The 23634-nt window shown below is 36.8% G+C and overlaps 1 protein-coding gene across 1 annotated transcript in view; it reads right to left on the minus strand.

The window, feature by feature from the left end:
- The window catches only part of POT1 (protection of telomeres 1), a 53865-nt gene that overhangs the window by 24929 nt on the left and 5302 nt on the right, over positions 1 to 23634 (minus strand). Inside the window, exons 4-12 of the mRNA XM_015832517.1 lie at positions 23251 to 23355; positions 22317 to 22367; positions 21083 to 21197; positions 12761 to 12891; positions 8408 to 8698; positions 6538 to 6693; positions 3148 to 3305; positions 1562 to 1641; positions 862 to 903 (exon numbers count right to left, since the gene is read on the minus strand). Of these exons, the coding sequence (XP_015688003.1) occupies positions 862 to 903; positions 1562 to 1641; positions 3148 to 3305; positions 6538 to 6693; positions 8408 to 8698; positions 12761 to 12891; positions 21083 to 21197; positions 22317 to 22367; positions 23251 to 23355 (1129 nt within the window). The remainder of the gene's footprint in view (positions 1 to 861; positions 904 to 1561; positions 1642 to 3147; positions 3306 to 6537; positions 6694 to 8407; positions 8699 to 12760; positions 12892 to 21082; positions 21198 to 22316; positions 22368 to 23250; positions 23356 to 23634) is intronic.

The raw sequence follows: 23634 nt of genomic DNA on the forward strand, positions 1-23634 counted from the left end.
TCTAACATGTGTCCTTACCTGTGTTCGAGCGGGTTCGGTTCGGCTGGCCCTCCAACGGCTCTCTAGGCGTCTTTTCCGGCGTTTCATCTCTCTCAGCTCCCCGGTAAACCAGGGAGCCAGACGAGATCTAGGCCGGGTCAGAGGCCGCAAAGGCACGACTCGGTCCAATGCAGCGGCGGCAGTTGTCTCCCAAGCCGCCACTTAAAAGCATGTGCCCTCATCAATACTCATGTACAACAACAGCAACAACATCCTGGACGTAAGGGTGGACAAACTTATTTTCAGTTGTTTACACATTTGTATGCATTCATAAATTTTCCTATTTAATTTCTGCACTCTTCTTTTAATATATAGACATATCCTTCATATATAAAATGTATGTGTTTTGTTTTTTTATATTAGCAGAATGTCAGTGCACCCAAGAATTTTAAAAACTGGCGTATAACTAGGTTTTGTTCCACAATATGGTTGATGGATTAAATAAAGTTTATATTAAAATACATAACACATCAAATTCAAATATTATAGCCTGAGACAAAATGCTTTCCTAGCCAAGCCCCCAAAAAAACAAAAACAAAAAACCTTCTGCTCCTCTAAGGCCCTCCCCACCATTTCCTGCTCTGTTATAGTTTGTTTGTTTATTAAATTAATTACTTTAATCAAATTATTTTTAACTGATAAATTTATAATTATTTTATAATGTATAAAATAATAAAATAAATTTATTATTTATTAAACTCACCAACAGTGCCATTCTAAAATATCTCAGAGCCACAGGAAAGAATAGGCAGGAAGTCCTATTGTAAAAGAAGTTCTCTTCCCATTCCAAAATACACAGAATACCTAACGTGAAATTCTTACCTGTAACAGACAACTGCTGACATCTTTCTACACAGGATCCTACTTTGAAAAAAAGGGGAAATTCATTTTCTTTTTCTCTAGCACTGTTTTACAAAAGCAACACAAAGGAAAAGAAGTATAGCACACAGAGATGGAAATGTAAGATAACAGAGTTCAATTCTAATTAATAACATGCATATAATTACATATACGGTGGGTTTCTTTTCAGATTTGATTAGCAATATTGTATAAGCGGATTACCTATTTCAATTTTCAGAGAATGCAGCGAAATAAGCATTTTAAATTTAAAATTCTACCAATGTAGATTTTTGCATACATTGTTGGAATTTTATTTTATTTTCAAGACAGCAGTACTACATATAAATTCAGAATTTATTACTTCATACTAATGCACTTATTCATTAGAAAAAGAAATATTATTCTGCTGTGAATAAATTTACAGCACAGTTTTTACTAAAATGTTCTAGCTTTTCTTAGTATCTTATTTTGCATCAAGAAAAGAAACAGCAGTGGACTTAGCCACGTTATAAAAATAGGAATCTGTGCTCTTCCAAATGTTGGATTATATTTTTCAGAGTCTTTTACAACGTTGAAATTGCTGGCTAGGGCTGCTAGAGACCGTTGCTCAGCAAAACTTTGAGACAGGTTTCTCAATCCTGTTCTATGAATATACAAAAAAGATATTTAAAAAAAAACTTACATAAAGTATAAGAATTTTCAGGCTCCGGAGAAGCTCTTTCTGAACTCTCGCTTAATGCCAAGTCTACAGTGTCCAGAAATCTAATAATGAATATATATATGTACTAAAAGTGAATAAAGTTTAGCAGACTATTAAAAACAGGAAATTAGATTTCAGTTAATTCTTTTGCTTGATAAGTATAACAACACTTTAATATTAGCAGATGTTGATTGTGCCATATTTTTCACATCTCTAAATTTCCATGCCATTATTTCAAGAATGTTATGCTCAGATCTAAAATGTTAAATTACAAGGTCTTTTGGAAGTGTGATGGTGTATGAAAACTAATATTGTCATAATGTGTTATTTGGCATCTGACAAATGACCCATTCGGGTGCATTCCCTACTAACTAAATGTTGATATATACTCTACTGTACTACCATAACAAGCAAGGTGCTTGTATATAACTGTGGATAAGATTTCCTTTTATTCTAGATCAAATTAAATTACACAAGTGTGTGTATATACTATGTATACTGTGTATGTATTCTCTCTCTCTCTCTCTCTCTCTCACACGCACACACACACACACACACAAATAAGGGAAGGAAACTAGATAGGGAGAGATACTCACTTAAAAGTAATGTACACCAGAATTTACGAAAAGTATTTATGCCATAACTATATTCAACAATAGCAAAAGCAGAAAGCAGCTCTGAACTCACCTTTCTCTTTTGTCCTCTGCCACTACTGTGCTAATCAGAAGCCCAGAAAGCAGAGTGTGGTAACTAATCTTATCCTACTTGTCTGCCTCCCAAAGCTTATGTCCCAGAATCCCACACTGTATCTATCACTGACAATTCTGGGACAAGAAATTCACTCAAGAGCATCCAGAGTGGAGAAGGCTACCGCAAGTTAGATCACAAGGAGCTGAATTAGGAGAGCAGAGCCCCATGCTAAACAGAAGCCAATACGATAACTTGCATTCAGGCATGCTCATAGTTTACATTTTGTACAATCATACAAATCTGAAATAATAGCTTTATCCTCAAAGAGGTGCCTGAATAGCTTTGTTCTGCTCTATGGAAATTATCCTGAACAATTCATGACATAGAGATTTGCTTACAGTATGGAATGCTATTGTCAAGCTCCAAAAACCAAGAAAGACATGCTGAGATTCTTCAAAGCAGATTTCTTTATTGTTCCTTATCTATAGACAGAAATCTTGCCAAACTAAAAGAGACTATTTGCACCATAAAATATATATTTTGGGAACTATTAGGGAGGAACTATCTTCACCTTCTTTCTCTCACACTATGTTGTCTCTTGTCCTTTGGAATGTGCTCCTTCCCTCCTGGGAATACAGACATTCCATCACAGGCACAGAAGATTCACATCACAGTTCATAAATAGCGTAACACTTAGAATTCTAATCTCTGGTCAAAGAATTGTGGGATGTTAATTTGAGAATTTTAAGACTTTGGGGATGGAATTAAAATGACAAAGTATGATTCATGAATTAATCAAGGCTGCTCCATTTATGGGAAATGCCGGGCTGAACAAATTAGCATGTTTTCTCTCCAAATCTTAAATGTTATTTACTCACGACTTTAGTTCGATGATATCTGGGTGACTTTCGGGCAGGACAGCAATTCCACTACCATGCCTGGTGCCTCCATGAAGAAGAAACTGTGTAACATCAGGCCCGTTTTCAGAACTTTGGGTTTTGACGTGCACGTTGTACATTGAAATGAACTGTCCAATCTTAAAATACACAGAAAAAAGAATTGGATTATTGTTAACTACAAAACATATAATTATGACAACGTATACTTTCTTATAATTCAATAGTAAGTTTTAACTTAACCCTAGATGGTAAAATAATAGTTACCGTTAAGGAAGATATAATCGATATAATGGTAAGCCTTTCTAGCTGCCTAAAATTACACTAGAAAATTAAAGACATAGTGAGATACTAGACATGTAGAATAGTGGAGTATGATGCAATTCTGAATATAAAGCAAACCATAGCTTCAGAATTCTTTAGTTCTAAGTGGATTTCTTTTTACATAAAATGGTGTAAATTGATGGATGGATATCAGGAATGTCTCTGTCAATGAAGAAACTGAAGGAGAAAGAAGGTTGGATATTTTAGCAAGGTAGCAATCCAAAACATACTGTACCTTCAAATCAACCCTGAAAGAATTATAGGAAAGAAAGAAAATGGTTTTTGAATAGCTTTTGTGGTGCCCCAAGTTGAATAATATGGAAACTATATGGGAAGATCTCAGAGGCACCGTCATGTAAGGAAACCTAAGAATATTTCTGAGCTAAAAGAATTCTGTCATGAAAAGTTTTTTAAAAATTCAAAAAACAAACAGACTGTTAACTGGCTATAAGGAATGGTTGGAAACTATTGTTTCTGCCAAAAATGTATTAAGGTATTGACTAAAAGGGTATCTAAACTTTTGCACAGGCCATATTTATGCTTTTTGTTAAATTTATAAGCAAGTCAATATAAGCAGTAAATATGGATTGCAGTTTTCAGAAAAGTATTTAACTTTATATCATACAGAAGATGTGTCAGGTGTTGTGTACTTATGGAGCATGAACTAGGACTGAATTTTTGCACACAAGTGTTGGTTAGGAAATCAGCAATGCCTCTCAACAGTGAGATCATACAAAACTAATGCACTATTCTTTAACCTCATTTACTGTAAAAAAAAAAGTTCTAGTACACTACCAGTAATTTCCAGTGAGTGGCAGCATTGCATACTTTTACCTTTCCAGCTTGTGAACAGGAAATTCTAGGCAAGTCTGCACAAACTACTTATTGAAATACTTCCATGTTTAAAAATTCATAACCGCTTAACTGCAGTCAAAAAACCCATGAACAGAAAGAACTCCTGCATTGGAAATCCTTGTAGGAAGATGAATGTGCTCAGAATGTTCTTTGAACAAACATATAGGGCCCATGCATTTTTTTAGCATCAATGCTCAGCTGCTTTTTCAATTATTTCCCCTCCATAGTCAGTATTTCTATTCAGTCCTCACCTGCTTGTTCCATTTGTTAGAGTCTCTTGTCTTTTCAGTAAAGCCGTCCTATTACAGGTAGTTCTTGACTTACAACCATTCGTTTAGTGATAGTTCAAAGTTACAACAGCACTGAAAATAGTGACCCTCCAACTTATATCTGTTGCAGCACAGTCTTGATCAGAATTGGGGCACATGGCAACTAGCATTTCGTAATTATGGCTGTTGCAGAGTCCTGATATCACGGGATCACCCATTTACAAACTTTCCGGCCAGCTTCCAATAAGGAAAGTCAATGAAGGAAGCCAGATTTGTTTAACCATGACATGATTCACTTAACAACCATGACAAAAAAGATTGTGTAAAACTGTGGGTGGCTCACTTAACAATCAACCTGGTTAGCAGTGGTAATGCTGGTCCCAACTGTGGTCATAAGTCAGAAGCCACCTGCACCTATCTCTGCTTGGCATGGATTTCACAATGCTCACTCCTGAACAACAGAATTTGAGACAGTGAACACACAATCAGTTTCCGTACATTTGCACAACTGGATCAATGTATTAGGATTAAGTTTTTATTTTGTCATAAAATGTACCAGCAAAAAGATGAACTCTGCCTCCCATAGGTACGTAATAGAAGCTGGTTTTGCTGCATTTTAATTAGCAAAAATCCAAAGCAAACTGAGGCAGAATGGAAAATAAGGAACCCTAACTTTGATTTATCTCCAGTGAACAACGGCTAGACAATTATCTCTTTCCCTTAAAAAGTGGCACTGAAGAAAACAAATCCCAATTTAACTTAAGGGTTATTTAGTGAAAATGGCTTAAAAGAAAGCAGCAAATCTACAAATGTAAATTCCCAAACAACTGGAGCTCGTTTTCCATATGGCAGTTTGGAATTGGAGACATGGTTGGCATTAATTGGTACATGACTGCATTGCAGTGCGATTTTTGTTCAACAATGCAAGTGAGAATGTGAATGGCTAAGATGAAAATGCAACTTTCTCCAGCTACATTAGAGACATACTAACAATGGTAAGTTGGTAAAGCTTTTTAACTATGTGGGTTAAGTATTGTTTTTTTTGCAAAACCGTTGTAAAACAGAGTCACATGACCCTGGGGTGCTGCAAACATCTGTAAATGCAGCCATGCTGCTAAGTGTCTAAAGTTTGGTCATGTGACTGTAAGGGGATGGACACCGTTGCAAGTCTGAATCCGAATTGCAAGTAGCCTCAAGATAGGTTCATCGTAACTTGATTGGTTGCTAAACAATAGGTAGTAAGTGGATGATTACCTGTACCACTCTCAGCCTTAGCAGTAGAATGGAATTATATTGCAATCTTGAAAATGTAATATCACTAGAAATATAATTATTTAAGACTTGCAGTAATAATTCCTATGTTAAAAATAACCCCCTTAGCAAGATGGCACTCTTCAATAAGGAATAAAAATTAAAACGTTTTCTTTTTACATTGCAGAGCTCCCAAAATAGTGTATGGATCACAAAATGAAACGTTTAGAAAATATTTATGAACAAATCACAAATTCATACAAGACTATGTTCATTTTTTTTAAAAAAAATATTATTTTTAAAAGCAAAAAATAAATAATAAAACAGTATAATTTACAAGAAAGGCTACATTTAAAAAAAATAGTTTATCTGAGTAATAGGAAAGAAACTGGAGGCTTCATCTTTTTTCCAAATGTTCATAGTTGTATTCAAAAAGATGTAATATAGCTTTAAATACTCTTTTTCATAATAAGTTAATTGAATTTTCTTTACTTGTCCCCCCCCCCCAGAGATTTGGTTTGTTGGGACTAATCATGGCAATTACACAATTTATATAAATTCATTTAATTTAATTTAAATAAATGTACACATAGACTCACTTTTAGTAAAAAATGGAGAGTTAAAACAGAACTAGCAAAAAAATAAAGCTGTAATTGCCAAGAAGTACCTTTACCTTTAATAGTTTTGCCACATGCACATGATTATCATAAGCTACAATATCCACTGTTAGATATTTTAATCGACGGAGGAAATATTCATCTCCCTTTAGGTCTTCTTCTTTAACAAGCACATTCCAAGATGGGAAAGGGCATTTTGTGCCATCCCATACCTGCAATGAAACAAAAAACACTCTTTTTGGAACCAGATAAAATTGCACAAATAATATTCCAGAGTAAGGCTTAAAAACTACAATAAGGATAGACAACTTGAACCTTAAAGGTGTTGTTAAGACTATAATTCCCCAAAGCTTCTTCTTCAAATACATTTTGTTAATGTATTCGTTTGTCCCCTAAACTCCATTGAAGATGTTACCAAGCCTGCTTAACAAAGCATTCGGAAACCAACCCATACGCTCGGAGAACGAACATTCACCCACACTTTGTTAAATTTCTTTGAGACAGTATTTATGTATAAAGAACATTATTTTGCAATCTTCCGGGGAATAATTTAAAAGAACAAGGCAGAGTGCTCCTAAAAATGCTAGTGGCAACGTTTTGGATAAATGTGTTTTATTCATTCTCCTAAACTTGTAAGTAGGCCATGCAAAATGTTCCAACCATCTATCTAAATTGAGCGCTTGGAACTTGAAACAAGTTAGGAATAAAATATGCCATTTTAATGGCTACAAATGCCCTTTCCCTCCCTTTTAACCAATGGAAGACAGAAATTCACAATGAATCAGTGCCGTATTCTAATTATAAACATGCTTCTTTTATGCAAACTCCATTACTCATTAAACATATCTGCTTGAAAGGTTAGGAGACATTCTCCATGCCTTTCTTCAATTTTCTCCTACTTTTATTGATCAACAAAACAGCATCATAAGCAATGTTTCAGAAAGCCTGTGGATCCAGATAATCAAATGTAGAAATCTGAGAGATATTGGCATGTATCTGACATAGAAAACTCTCAGGTCATCCAGAGAAGCAAACATGACTTCCCGAAAATGAAACCAAAAAACAGAATATGGAGAATATTTTTAAGAAGTTAAAACTTCTTATAAACCAATTTTCTCATAGTTTTCTAGTGACAAGAGTAGTTATAACGGGCTGCACTTTGAAGGAAAATAAAAGTAAATTTTGTAAAGCAGTGTAGTTATTCAATTTATTAATGGAAAGTATGATAAAGCTAATGCTTATTGAGGTGAAGAAAGCAAAATGCATCTAAACATGGCAAATTTTAAGTCTCTCTCTTACGCAGAATTATCACAATTTGTATACCTATTTTGACATATTTTATATTTTTAAACTTTCAGAATTCCAAATAGTTGCAAAGGAGGTTAACAGCATACATTATTTCAATCATATTTTCTTAGTATATTTCCTAGGAAATATATTTTTGTTTGAATATATTGATGTTTAATAAGCAATCCTAATTGCCCTGGTTCATAGGAAAAAGATTCAAAATCCATAATTGGGTAATACTAAAAGATTCAAAAAAGATTTAACAGGATAGGAAAAATATGGCTTCAAGCAAGGATGTTTACAAGTACATAGATTTATTTCCTTCCCAAAGTACTATTAATTATTTGAATGATAATCAGGGCCATCAAATAATGAAGCCAGTTTGGATAGATGCCACCATAAATTGAGCCAAAACATGGTCAGTGAAAACCAGAAGTTATTAACTTGCTTGAATGAAAACTTTGGTATCTAAAAGTTTCAGGAATCATAAAATGCAGCATTATTAGCAGAAGATTTAAAAATGATTTTGATAGCAGAAAAAAACCCCAGTTCAGTTATAGCCTACCTATAGCTATTATGAAATTACTGTTGAATTAAAACGTAATGAGTGCAGGGATGGGAATAATCATAAAAACAGACCTTGAGAAGATAAGAAGATCCATCCACTTTAGCTTTTCCTATTAGTTGGCCAGTGAATTCAAAAAACATTGATGGCTGGATGTCACATAATTTTGTCATGGGAGGCGGACTGAAAAGATTACTTGCTATCCAAACACGCAAGTCTTCCACGGTTTTTCTGTCTTCATCCGTAAATGAAAATGTTTTACTAGATGTTCGGGGAATCGTTGGAGCTCCAATGTTACCATCAAATGTAAGTGAAGCAAATCCAGGACCTGAAATCGCTTGGAACTGGTGATCGAATTCTCTGATCTACAAGAATAAAAATAATGTATCGTATAGAATAGAGTTTCTCCTAAAATGTTAAGGCTTTATACAGGCTTGCAATACTAAAAATTATGAAATAAAAAAACCAAGATGTTTAGAAAGTATCAAATTATAGTTAATAATTGGTTAACCTTATGGTTTGAGAACATCTCTTTATTTGATATTTTTTTAACTATCAACTGGTGGAATGGAGAATGTCCTCCATTCTTCTATATGCTCTGGGGTCATTATTTGAAATCCAGCAGATATAAATTGAGTACATATGGCCATTTTATTTGCAGAAAACATAGTGTGATGCCTTCTAGAATTAAACGCACAAAGTGACTAATAATGTGTTGGTAAAAACATTAACACAGTATCACAGATTGCCTCCCTGTTTCTGAAGGAAGACATTAGTTTGCAAAAATATAGAATTTCAATGTATTTGAACTAGAAACAATGTAAGCCAGCACTGTTGATGCTTCATGTAAACAGCTGTTTTGCTATAATAAACATCTGATTATAGCATTTTTATTTGCAGTTGGTTGCTAAAAGGATAATCAACATCTGAGAGGCATAACAGTTTCAAAATTAGGTACTTTCCAGGTAATAAATCTTCCTAGATAAAAATACTAGTCTCTGTTGCAATAAATCAGCTTCTATAATCAGTACAATGATACTTGAAATGGCTATTTTCTTTACTTAGCTGGTCACCAATATATGCAATAAGGAGAATGTGTTGTCAAACATAATGCAATCACTGTCTTGCTCAAATAGCTCATTTTTTCAAATGTTATTTCCTTCCAATGGGAGAATGCATTAGTCTCATCTTTCCTTCCTCTGGCTCTTTATTTTCCTAATCTCTTTATTGAGTCTACTGCAATTTTATTCGGTTTATTGGTCAGCAGATGCAATAGGCTATGAGTCCTTAGTATAGTGAACTGGGTCAGAAGGATGCATCTGGTTCGGAGAAGATAAGTTAAGATCAGTCTAGGAATGGATTCTTTCAATAACTGATTGGGGAATTTTAAAAAGGACTGTATCAGCTTTAATGTATTTATACAATTATTAAATGTATAAATGGTTATACATTTCATAGAGCCTAGGTACATCTGCAGGGATTTATGGCACGATTTATCTTGTTTTCATCATCACTACCATCAGTAGCTGCATGGGATTCAGTGAATTCTTGCAGAACTTCAACTTGCTGAAGCAATTATATGACAGTTCTTGAATGGGCTTTAATGACAGCCTACTGAGTTATATTTTGGAATATATGAGCTGTGAGACCTGATCCATTCGAATAAAACTGGATATCTAAAGTAGTTCTCCTTTTAATATTTGAGAAAAATGGCATCTTTGGGTTAGGTGTTAAATTAAATGTTAAAGTTAAATTTTTACATATAATATTTGCTTAGGTTTCACACAACTATGGCGTTCTTAAACTGAAATTATATTTATATATTCTCATTAGAAACACCTAATTTATTTTATTTTACTGATGCAGATTGTTAATAATACTTTATTATGCCCTACTCTTTAAAATCTTACCAATGCATATACCTATATATCTCTATCTATATGGACAGAAATATTTATTTATTTATTTATTTATTTATTTATTTATTTATAAATCTCCTATTAATCATTGTTTACTTTTTTTGCAATAAAACTATATTAATAAGATAGCAGTTCTGGGCAAAAAGCACAGTATTTCCATTTTAGAGCAAATGTTTATGAGGAACTGAAGTCCTTAGCTCATACATTCCTCTATAACAGTCGATGCTCGGATCTTCAGACTCCCTTTGTATTTAACAGATCTTGTAGAAAAGAGATGGATTATATTATTGAAGTAATGCCAAGTATTTTAGGAGAATTAAATAATTTCTGTCACAATCACCAGCCCATTTTATGGCTTATCAATGTGTGAAATTTTTCTTCTCTTGCTTTTTTTTCTTTTTGATTTGTTTATATATTACAATGTCTAATCTAAATAAACAAGTAAGAAAGGAATGTTGTTTCGTCTGTGCATTGATTAAAAGTCTGTGCATTCTACATATAAATTTGTGCATCTCTATGTGAGAATACCATAATCATTTAGGAAGCTTAAAACTAGAACGATTAAGTACCTTAATTAAAATATTATTCTAAATTTGCCTGCAATTGAACCCCAAACACACTTGAATTGAATTTTCAGAGAAACAGTTACAAAACTGCACTTGCCCAGCAAGTGGCAAATAGCAAATCCTTTCATTCAGTGATGATGATGATGATATTCATTTAGTTGTGTTCAACTCTTGGTGATTTTTTGTTCTTTGGTGGCTTGGTTTCCTTTAACCTAGGGGTCCCCAACCCCCGGGCCACTGCCCACTATTGGGCCTTGAGCCATTTGGAATTGGCGGGCAAGCGCACACATGTTCCATTTGCACGAGCAGCATGCGTGTGCCCATCACGCACATGCTTTCCCACCACTCATGCGGAGCCCGGCCAGTCTGCAAAGCCAGAAAGATTGAGGAATTCTCTTTTAACCACTAACTCTTCCAAACATAATTACTTTCTACAGTGAATTCCCCCACATGACATGGCCAAAATAAGTGAGACACTGTTTTGTGATTTTGCCTTTCATTTTAATAAATCTAAAACATGCCTATCTAAATAAAAAAAGGTAGACTCTACCATTTTGGGGAATAGTGTGCTTAATCTAAATCAGGTATACAGGTAGTCGCCATTTCACCATCAAACTGGGATCAGTGAAGCCATCACTTAGCAAAGCGGTCACTAAGTGATACTGCTATGGTGCTTGTGAGCTTATTTCAGCTTTCCTTCGCTTTGCAGACCTTTGAAGGTCGTAAATGCAGGAATTGGTCACAAAGTTATATTTTTATCACTGTCATAACTATGAACACTCACTGTACGAAGCAATCGCTAAATGCTAACTGTATGTTAAAAAATAACTTCAACTAAGGTGCAATATGAGGTAAATGATACATAATCTTTCAAAAAAATCACAAATTCTAACAGGTTATAAATCCACACCCAATATAAGTTTGCTTACATTTCATTCTCTAGTGAACAAATATATTTGCCATAGTTGAAAACAAAAAAAAATCCACCAGAATAACATTCATGCAATCGAACCAAATGCTTTGGTATGCTGTATACCAAATATTTATGTTGCTTAATATTGTGAATATCCCCTAATTTGAACCCACTGAACAAAGTAAACACTCACAATTTTCACCTGTAAAATGCACTTTGCAACCAGTTCACTTGACAAAGTTGAAAAATTATCCCCAAATTATCCCCCACTCCATCAAGATTGAAATATATTGAAAAGTGACAGAGGAGAATTACAAGTTCTTGGACATCAAGATTCTGCTAAAAGAATAGCAAACAAAAATAAATAAGGCTAGAGTAATGACCAAGAAAAGGCAGCAAAGAGTATCTCTAATTAATATTTGTGAATGATTGCGTTTCTTTAAACATTATAGCACAGAAGTAAAATGTCTAACAGAAACAACCATGCTGTCTGTCATGGATCACAGTTCAAGATCCACCTACCATCAGAGTGACAGATCACATACAAAAACCCACCCTTATCATAAGACAAAGACAAAATGCACAAAGTATTTTGAGAAAGCTTCAGTTCCGTCTATCTATAAGAATAATATGGCTAGTTCTCTGGCTATGGTAGGGAACTCAAAACTTTGTGCAGTCCATTAAAGGCCAGGAATTGTCTAAGAATTTCCCTCGACGTTAGTGTGGTAGAAAGAACATCCCTAAATAGTCATCCTATTATCTATAATTAATGTAATCTAATTATAATTCAATTAAAATTAAGTTCAAAGTTTTTTGAGGTAGACCTGCGTTCCCCCACCATGCCACCCAAAGGCCATGTGGAGCCTTCTAGTTCAGTTTACTGGATAAGAGTGACCAATATGCATCAGCAAGCCCATAGAAGATAGAATTCTCTCTGTCAAAGGTTAATGCTAAGAAGTATCTGCTCTCTTTCCTTTGAACAGACTATAGTGCTTTCTTACCACATGGCAGGAAGTGCATTAAAATTACCTTTATTCTGTGAAGTCGAACAATATCACCAATTCTGTAGATCTGTGGAAGGGCATCTTTGACTGGATTAAAAAATAAACACACCAGCTTCACATTGGACTGATCTACAATGGTCGCCATTGAACAATAATCTGCACATGTTGAGAAAAAGAATAAAAAAGGACATATTTGTCATGTAAAGAAATCCAGGTTATTTCTTTGCTTTTCATTTCCCTGTCACAAATGACACATAGTACATTGGCATATAAGTACTAAACTGTAAAATTCCATATGACTTTACTACTAATTCCTTGTCAATCTTTCAGTGCCAATACAAATAAACGAAAGCAATATTTGAAAAGTTCATATAACAAATAGCAAAATGTGCTTAATTAGTAGCAGATTGATTCTATCAATATCTTATTTTTTACACAAAATGTCAGTTGTGTTCCTGCCACTATAACAGACAAATTGTATTCTTTTCAATCAATTAGATCTATCTACTTATTTGAAACAATATGAATTGTTGAATGGATCAATAAAATCCAACCTATTTCATAATTGTTATCAGACAATTTGTTATCAAAATATGTCTGATGCATGAATTTAAATGTTTTTAAAATATAGTTTTAGCTAGAATTTTTCTATACATCTACTTTATATGAAAGTAATTCCCTGACATTTTTTTTACAAAAATAAATAAAACAAGAAAATAAATCTTGCATGCTAATTTTTGAAAAGTTTTAAAATATACAATAAAATGTTCTTGCTGTGTCTCAGCAAAACAAAAACATATCCATCTCTTTTCATACATTACACTTAGAAACAAATAAACATCTCACAAAAGCTTCTGAACAGAAACCTATTTTGTTCGGATGCTTATTTTTGAAAAACCTGCAAATCGACTTAATATAGAAATCAATGGCAGATATCTAAGACATTTCTAACTGCGTGAAACTTGTGTCACTTTTCACAGGTAGGAAGAACTCTGTTCCAGCTATTGTCTTCTGAAGAGACACAGATGAGAAAGAACATCTTTGTTTGTGCAATAGTATAATAATCTAGTGCAGCAGAAAATCAAGATGGGCAAATCATCCTGAATTCCAGCTAAATTACTGTTACAATTTATAGTTCACTGTTTTGTTCTGCCATGGTCAAACTTATGTTTGTCCTCTTTCCCTTAAATCAGGGGTGTCAAACTAAATTTCACTGAGGGCCGCATCAGCATTGTGGTTGCCCGCGGGGGTGGGGGGTGCCTAGCGTGAGCATGGCCTACTAGGTGGGTGCAGCTGGGGTGAGCGTGGCCTACTGGGTGGGCGTGGGCAGTTCGAAATTGCTCGCGTCAGGGGCACCTGTGCAGGCCTGGACAGGCCTGAGACGGATCCAAGGGTCTCCGGGGGAGTGTGGGACCGGAGTGAGCGCCGGGACATGGTCCACTGGAGGAGTCTCACCGTCCCTCTCAGGCTGTGCGGGGGAGGGGCTGGACAGTGGCACGGGCTGCCCAGAGCCTTGGGCAGCAGAGGTCAAGCGCCGAGCCCTCAAGTTCAGGGACCCCGCAGCCCAGCCTAACCTCACTTAACCCAAGGGGCGCCCAGCTACGAATACCTCCTCCTCGAGGCTGCTGCTGCTGTGCTTGATCTCCTTGGCCAAGTTGCTCATGGTGTTGTGGGAGGGCAAAATGTGTGGGTCAGAGGGAAGCCCACTCCCTCTCCATGTGAGGAGACCCAACTTTGTAACCAAAGCATCCTCAGTGATAGGATGGGAGATCACCAGGAGAGGTCAAGAGGAGGGGACAAGGGGATGGCGAAAGGGCAGCAGGGCTGCTCGGGGCCAAGTGCTAAGGCAGGACTTCCCTCAGATCCTTCCTCCCTCTCATTATACTCTATCTTCCTTCCTTCCTTTCCCCCTTCCTTCTTTTTCCTTTCCTCTTCATTCTCCTTTCCTTCTTCTTCCTTCCCCTCTTTCCTTCTTTTTGTTTGTCTTTCCTCTTTCCCTTTCTCCTTTCCTGTCCCTTCTTGGATGCCCAAATGCAAAAGGGGAAACATTTCTCGATGCCTCCTTGCCTTGTGATCAAATGCCACTTTTGCTAGTAGTCTGTGGCCACTTGAAAGACCAAGAACAAACCAGGCTCAGTTTATCCCATGCTTGTATTTAGTGGGGGCGTCCACAGACAACAGTACAGCAGAACTGTCAAAATGGTGGCTGTGATAGTTGATCAGAGCTTCTCTGTTTTTTATGTGCAACAGCTTTAACATTTAGGAACAGAGGTAAGTTAGTTGCTTTTCTATTAATACATAATCCTTAAAAGAGCTCTCCTGCAGGGACCCTGCCATAGTCTAATTCAGACTGGAAATATAGCAAAGGAAAATATTTTCCCCTACTCTGCTTTGTCCTGTTTTCCCCACTGGAAATGGCTGTTTGCAACTCACAAGGAAGGGATACTTTCCTAAGAGTTCACAATTCAAGAATACCAGTGTTAACTTGGATTGCCAATAAAGTCCTGTCTGTGATAAAAGAGAACACAAAATTGCTTTCTCCTTTGAGCCCAAGTCTCAATAGATCCAAGATTGAAGCAGAACTGCGTAAACTGGGGTATGTCCAACCATGTTGCCTCTCCTTCCTTTTTTCTCTCCCTCCCACCCTCCGTTCCTTTCTCCCACCCTCCGTTCCTCCCTCCCCTTTTTCCCTCCCTCCCTTCCTCCCACCATCCCTTCCTTCCCCCCTCCGTTCCTCTCTTCCTTCGTTCTTCCCTCCCTTTTTTCCTTTCTACCCTCCCTTCATCCCTCCCTCCCTCCATTTCTTCCTTCCTCCATTCGTTCCTTTGCCTTCTCATCTCTTTCCTTCCTCTGCGTCATCCATCAAAGCCAGAATGCACTCAGCCTTAGATCCATGGGGCAGCCCTGGAACCAGCCTTGGGACCAGCAATGACCTGTGTGTGCATAGGAACCGGCCAGCGCTGGCATCCTGGGTGAAGTCAGACTACGGGGCAAGATAGCCAGCAGGGATGCCAGACTCCGTTTGCGTGTGCACCCAGGGGCGGGGCAGAACTGCCATGTGGATCTAAGGCTGAGCGCATTCTGGCTTTGATGGATGCAACCAGGTTGTAGATCAGTGCCGCCACCTTCCCACCAGCACCTCCAGCCTCAAGGCTTTCCTTTCACTGGGACCGTCCCCACCCATCCACGTGGGATAGCGAGACCAGCGGCAGCATGGCATCTTATTTGTCTCTTCAGAAACCTATATGCGGGTCAAGAAGCAACAGTGAGAACTGGACACGGAGCCACTGATTGGTTCAAAATTGAGAAAGGAGTCCGGCAAGGCTGTTACTGTCGCCCTACCTATTTAACCTATATGCAGAGCACATCATGAGAAAGGCAGGGCTAGATTAATCAAAAGTTGAAATTAAGATTGCAGGGAGAAATATCAACAACCTAAGAATATGTACATGAAACCACTCTAATGGCAGAAAGTGAAGAGGAACTAAAGAGCCTCTTGATGCGGGTGAAGAAGGAGAGTGCAAAAGTTGGCTTGAAACTCAACATTAAGAAAACCAAAATCATGGCATCCGGCTCTCTCAATTCCTGGCAAATAGATGGGGAAGAAATGGAGGTAGTGACAGATTTTATTTTCCTGGGCTCCAAGATCACCTCAGATGGGGACTGCAGCCAAGAAATTAAAAGACACTTGCTCTTGGGGAGGAAAGCTATGGCAAATCTAGACAGCATACTAAAAAGCAGAGACATCACCCTGCCAACAAAAGTGCGTATAGTCAAGGCCATGGTTTTCCCAGTTGCAATGTATGGATGTGAAAGTTGGACCATAAGAAAGGCTGGCAACAAAGAATTGAGGCCTTTGAACTATGGTGCTGGAGAAGACTTCTGCGAGTCACTTGGACTGCAAGGTGTTCAAACTGGTCAGTCCTAGAAGAGATCAACCCCGACTGCTCTTTAGAAGGCCAGATTCTGAAGTTGAAACTCAAATACTTTGGCCACCTAATGAGAAGGACTCACTGGAGAAGGGCCTAATGCTGGGAAAGATTGAGGGCAATAGAAGAAGGGGACGACAGAGAATGAGGTGGCTGGATGGAGTCACTGAAACAGTAGGCGTGAACTTAAATGGACTCCAGAAGATGGTAGAGGACAGGAAGACCTGGAGGAACGTTGTCCATGGGGTCACGATGGGTCAGACACGACTTCGCAATTAACAACAACTGCTGTTGCCCATGAGTTCAGTGTGGCACACCATTTTATCTTTAGTACTCTACTGTTGTCAAATAGATCTAAACTTAATTAAAAACCTAAACTATCCCCAATGTTTCTTTCATATCTCAAGATAAAGTTTTTTAGTTTATTTAGCTATGAAAATTGTGGTTCTTAGTATGTTTTTAAAATCAGTCTCTAAGTGTTAATATCTGATGTCGTCAGAACACAGTCACACATCAGATATTTGTCATGATACTTCATAAATGAAACTAAATTCTAATAACTATGTGCTATATTTGCTATTATAATATGATGTAACATTTTACAATATTATGGTTATGTGGGGATCATTTCATAATATTTGAAAAGTAAAAAATAAGGAGGAATTGAGGAATCTACAAAAATCTAAATTCAATTACTAGAAAAAACTAATATTCAATTGATCTATTTCCTAGGATTATTTTCTTCAATAATTAAATGCTTAAAAGCAATTACTACATAATATCTTTGTTTTGAGGATTCATATTTTGCCATTGCAAATTTCTTTATTTAAATAGTTGAATCCCTTTTAAAGCAACAAATCCATTTTATTACAATGACAAAAGTCATTGTTAATTTAAGTTTTAATTATTTCAATGAAAATAAATGTCATCAAATTTGGATTAAACCAATTGTTTATAATGAGTTTGTTGTAGTAGTTTTATAAGGTTTTAAGATTTCTCATATTTCTATAACCCATATTACACACAAGCAAACAAAAATGTTTTTATAAATGGTTTACAGAAAGAGAAGGAGTCTATGAATTATACAGTATGAAGAAATTATACTCCTCTCTCCAAATTATCTAAATTTCCAATATTTTCATTCATTTCATTTACTTTTTCAAAGCTAAGTATGATTATGGTTACATTTGCAGTGGGATTTTAATTATCCAAATTACACTTTATTGGCATATTTGAATAAAGTTTGCAGACCAAAATGGGCTTGTAAATAGTTTGGAAAGGAACCAATAATAACCATTCCAAAACACATGAGCCTAACTGTGACTAATTTGAAAAAAAGGGGGGGATTTAAATGAGAAAGAAGTTCAACACCTCACAGTGTATTTTTCATATTTCTTGTTAGGAGATAAACACAACAAATATACTGAGTATCTGTGGAGTCTCACAACAACATCACATTCTTCTGAAAATTCTGCATGACTTTCTGGTGATATAATTTGGGATGTTTTAAAGCAGGAGTCTCCAACCTTAGCAACTTTAGGGTTTGTGGACTTCAACTCTCAGAATTCCTCAGCCAGTCGAAGTGCACAAGTCTTAAAGTTGCCAAGGTTGGAGACCCCTGTTTTAAAGTAATTATTCTTGGAAAATCATAATTGCACAAGGACTCTGCAAATTTCAGATTCTGTTTACGCAGAAACAAATTCAAATTAAATTACACTTTTGTTAGCAATTTATAAAGTTGGCTACTTCAATATTGCATATTTTCCTTTCCTCTTTCTGAAGGCACTCACACCACTGTACTCACTTAATAAGTGTTACAATTACAAAGAAAAAATGCAAATCAACATCCCTTCAAAATTAATGCATAGAAAGCAGTCTTATACTAGCAAATCTTTTGCATCTCTTATTAAACCAAAGTTCTATAATGGCTAAAGAGCCTGCGGCCAACTTGGCCCCTCTATTCAAAGAGTTCTTTTTGGGAGGAAAGAGTAACTCTTAAGTTCTTTGTTTTTTTCTGTGTCCTTATTGCTTTCTTTCTTGCTTTTTTCTCTTTTCTTCTACAGTTTGCCACCCCATTGACAAATGAGAGTAATCGAAGTCAGCAGCAGAAAGACAGCTGCTGAACTTTTCTTCCTGCTCCATAGCCTGTGTCCACTTAATTCAGAAAATATTCTACTGTTAGAAAGCCCTTAGTGATAAACTTTGGAGTTCCAAAAAATGCAGCTGGTAATTTTGATGTAAGATAAAAATTAAATTTAGCAAATTTAAGATCAGATAAAATTAGAGAAATCTACTTAAGAAAAATAAATTAATGGGACTTAAGTAAAATATGGTTAAAGAGGTTTGGACACATTCAGGTTTTATTCTGGACCACTTATGAACATGTCTACTTTTCCCTTGACCTGATGGTCAAGGTCCATTCTACAAGATTCCTACCCATTCTGTAAAATCACAATGTATTTAATTTATTTATTTAAATTTAATAATCGCCAAAATCATTGGACAATGAACAGGGCACAAATCTAAAAAAGACATAAAAACAGCTAAAATCATAGGCAGCCCGGACTAAAATGCTTTAATAACAAAATCCACAAAACAAAACAGGAGTCATTAAATGAATAACATCAAACCCAGCCCTGGGACGAAAACCAGGTTTTCAAAGCTTTCCAGACCCGTAGGAGAGAAGGTGCTGTCCTGATCTCTGGGGGGGGGGACACTGTCCCTAAGGTAAGGGGGCACAACAGAGAAGGCACACTTCCTTAGTCCCACAAGTTGACAACATTTAATGGAGGGGCCCTGGAGCACACCCTCTCTGCCAGAATGTACTGAGGACAATAAACAATTGGAGACTAGCATTCTCTCAGGTATGCAGCCTCCTCTGCCATACAGGGCATTTTATAGGTAATAACCAACAAACCTGATTGCATTTGGAAGCCAACTGGCAGCCAATGCAGCTTGTGCAGCAGTGATGACACATGGGCACACTGAGAGGGGCCTGTTAGTGCTTGGGCCGTTCCATATTAAATCAGCTGTAGCTTCTGGGCAGTGGTGGGATTCAGCCGATTCGCACCGGTTCAGTACAACTGGTAGCTAAATTTTGTTGAGTTCGGAAACCGGCTGAACGAACACTGCTTTCGGAAGTCTGTTCTAGGCCTCGGAGGCCTGGAGGAAGCCTCCCAGGCCTAGAACAGCCCAACGGAAGTGCGTGGCTGCCACTTCCGGAAGTCTGTTCTAGGCCTTGGAGGCCTCCCAGGCCTAGAACGGCCTGCCAGAAGTGCATGATGCCACTTCCAGAAGTCCATTCTAGGTCTTGGAGGCCTGGAAGAGGCCTCCCAGGCCTAGAACGGCCCACTGGAAGTGCATGGATGCTACTTCCGGAAGTTCATTCTAGGCCTGCATCCATGCAGGGAACCTGTTGTTCAGGTATTTGAATCCCACCACTGCTTCTGGGTGATCTTCAAGAGCAGCCCCTTGTAGAACATACTGCAATAATCCAACTGTGATGTGACCAGGACATGAGAGAATCTCTGAAGGGTCTCCAACTGAAAAAAGGGCACAACTGGCACACAAGATGAATTTATGCAAAGGCCCTCCTGGCCACAGCTGCCACTTGCTCTTCAAGCAGTAGCTGCCCCTACCCCAAGTTGTGCACCAGTCTTCTCTGGAATAATGCAGTACCATCCAAGACCAAAGCTGGTGAGATCCCCACTTCAGGGGGTCCAAATAGTCACACAGTCTTGTTAAGATTGAGTTTTGCCCTATCCAGACTTGAAAAAACCCCATACACTGGTCAATACAATAATTTCACCTACCCAGTTTGGGATGGTGATGTAGAGCTGACTATCATCAACATGCCAATGATACCGCACCCCGAAGTAGTGGCTAATCTAGCAAAGATCATCAAGCCCGGAAGCATCCCACATAGAAAGAGCCATGAATCAATCTCTTTCCATCGGTCATCATCAAATAAAACTGACCATGAGGAACCACTGCCACATAGTACCTCCTACTCATATCCCACAACTGGTCCAACAGTATCAAAAGCCATTGAGAGAACAAGGGGCACTAGATGGATACATCATGCTCTGCCAAACATCATGAGCATATGTGACCAATACTGCCTCTGCACAGTACCTTAGTCTGAAGCCAGATGGAATAGTAATTCATATCCATGGATTATTATTGATCCATTGAATGATAATCCATTTCCTCCAAGATCCTCTGTTGCTATCATTCAACCACCTTTTCCACAATTTTCTCCAAAATGGGCTGATATGACTGACTGTTTACTTGATCAGCTATGGCAGTTTATCTGAAATTGGTCATTAGTCCACAATCTACTTTGGCACTCATTTGCTTAAAAAAGCATATATATTTAATATATTATAATGGTAAGATGTATATTCAATCATACATACCAGTTCCTTTGCTTAAATATGCAGGTTTGAAGAATTTCACAGCCCCATACATGTTGACAACAGTTCCAGCTTTAATGTGATTCAGAGGAGTGTATGTGTATTGGGGAACAACTTTCTGGCAAGATAAAAGATAAAATGATCCGTGAGAACATGATCTATGGCAGTAATGGCGAACCTTTTAGAGACTGAGTGCCCAAACTGCAACCCAAAACCCACTTATGCACCGTCGAGTGCCAGGTGGGTGTGGCCCATTGGCTGGGTGTGGCCCATTGGGTGGGCGTGGACCATTGGGTGGGCGTGGCTGCGGTGGTAACGGCAGACTGGATGGGACTAAAAAGTTCAATCAATCAATTCCAACTTTGCAAGATCTTTTTTTTCCCCGCGAGTTGAAATTGATTGATTGAATTTTTTTTTTTTTGCACATGGCGGCGGAGGCCTAAAACAAAAAGGTTTTATAAAACCCAGCTGAAGGCCTAGGCCTGGGGTGACGGCACACATGCCCACAGAGAGGGCTCTGAGTGCCGCCTCTGGCACCCATGCCATAGGTTTGCTACGACTGATCTATGGCAAGCTGGTCAAAAATTCTGTGACTGAATTATTTTTTTTTGTTAACTTTAAAATGGTAGAATCGGTTATGAAAAAAGAGATTTTTCCCATATAAACTAGAGGTCGGTTAATTTTTTCAAGTAGTGGATATCATCATGCAAACTCACATAATGCCTTATATTTTAAAAAAAATACAGAAGTAGATATTAATAGAAAAAAGTGAGAGGTTTTTGTAATTATAGAAGAGAGAATTTTGTAAATTGCTGCACAGAAAATCAGAAACTTTTTATATTTTTTTATTATTTCTGCACTGTTGCTTTTCTTTCTTTTACTGCTTCTGCTCTTTATTAGTTTGAGTTAGTTTTTATGCCCTTTTAAAAACTTTAATAAAAAAGCAAGGAGCTTCTTCACTTGCAAGCAAAGTGTCTTTTCAAATTATTTGCACTAGTATCAGAGCTAATTCTCCTTCCATCTTATGAAAAAAAGAAACATATCCCCTCTATATATAACCATTCAATTTCTTTGGCAACAACGTGATATTATTTCCTGGATATTTTCTGACGTTACAATCTCTTCCCAGTGTGGCTAAGGTTGGTCCAGGCCTTATCACCTAATGCAGCGACATATTGTGAATAAGGAAAACGTATTTTAGATATTGAGCCCACAAATTTAATTGATTCAAACTTACCATGGATACTGTTTCTTCCCCAGTCACGTTTCGTGATGATCGAGTACAAACCTGGGGGTAAAAAGACGCTTAGCACTATAAACATGTTAAAAGTAATTTCAGAATCTTCACACCAATATTTTAACAAGACTTTCATTAAATATTTATTAAGATTAAACACTATGTATTATATCAGAAATGGACATTTATTTCAGATGCTATTGAACAGGATAAAAGAAAAAGTGATCTCATGAACAAGAGATCATTTTCTTTTTTCATCACTGTTTACTCTCTAAAACAAAGCTATTACTTTGTAAATAGATTCACTGCATATTTACTATTTTGAAAACATAACATTAAGTGTATTCTATCAAGTAGGAACATCTTCACTAAGCTTATGTTACTGTAATACTATTGAGATATTTTATTTCTCCTATAACACTTAATTACATCAATATGGGATAATGTGATATTCAGATTTTTATAACTTAAATATTTAGATTTAAAGATCCAGAAATATAGCATTATCTGATATTTTAATTTAAAAATCTATATCTATATATTTATATCACAGAGAACACACAATTTTCTAATAGTATACACTAATATTCCTTTGAAAGCAACTATCAAATTTATATTTATATCAAATTTATATTTATTTGCATACTGCTTCAAAAACTCCCAGCAGCCATCATAAAACAAAATATAAAACAAGCATCATGTAAAAATTAAAATTATTCTTTCTTCATTCTTTATTTTATTTATTGATGACCATGAGTGCTCATATTTACTAGAAATGAAAAATATAAAACAAAGAGGTAACTTTGAAATCTTGTTAAACAGCATAACTTAATTAAATTTTAATAACCATAGTCATCTTTTAAAATTATTGTTTAATTCAACTACAGATTAAGTGAAAATTGAGAGAATGAGAAAAAAAACTTGATCAATATACATAAATCGTTGAGCCGGCTTCATCAGACACTTCCACCTGACACTCATGCCTACTGCAATCATTTGTGGACTTTGCCAAACTGAACCCAGCCACCATGATGATATCCTATCAAAAACAAAAAATATATAGCCAATGAGCATGTTATTATATCCATCCCTATTGTTATATCATTTACATCACATCTTTTTATCCCTTTTAAAAATGATAATAAAAACCATGATGGCGCAGTGGTTAGAATGGAGTGCTGCAGCTAACTCACTGCTCACTCCAGGAGTTTGATTCTGAACGGCTCAAGATTGACTCACCCTTCCATCCTTCCGAGGTCGATAAAATGAGGACCCAGATTGTTGGGGGCAATATGCTGCCTCTGTAAACCACTTAGAG

Source organism: Protobothrops mucrosquamatus, unplaced genomic scaffold (genome assembly GCF_001527695.2).
Source record: "Protobothrops mucrosquamatus isolate PMUCROS unplaced genomic scaffold, P.Mucros_1.0 scaffold_29, whole genome shotgun sequence".
In the NCBI taxonomy this organism is placed as follows: domain Eukaryota; kingdom Metazoa; phylum Chordata; class Lepidosauria; order Squamata; family Viperidae; genus Protobothrops; species Protobothrops mucrosquamatus.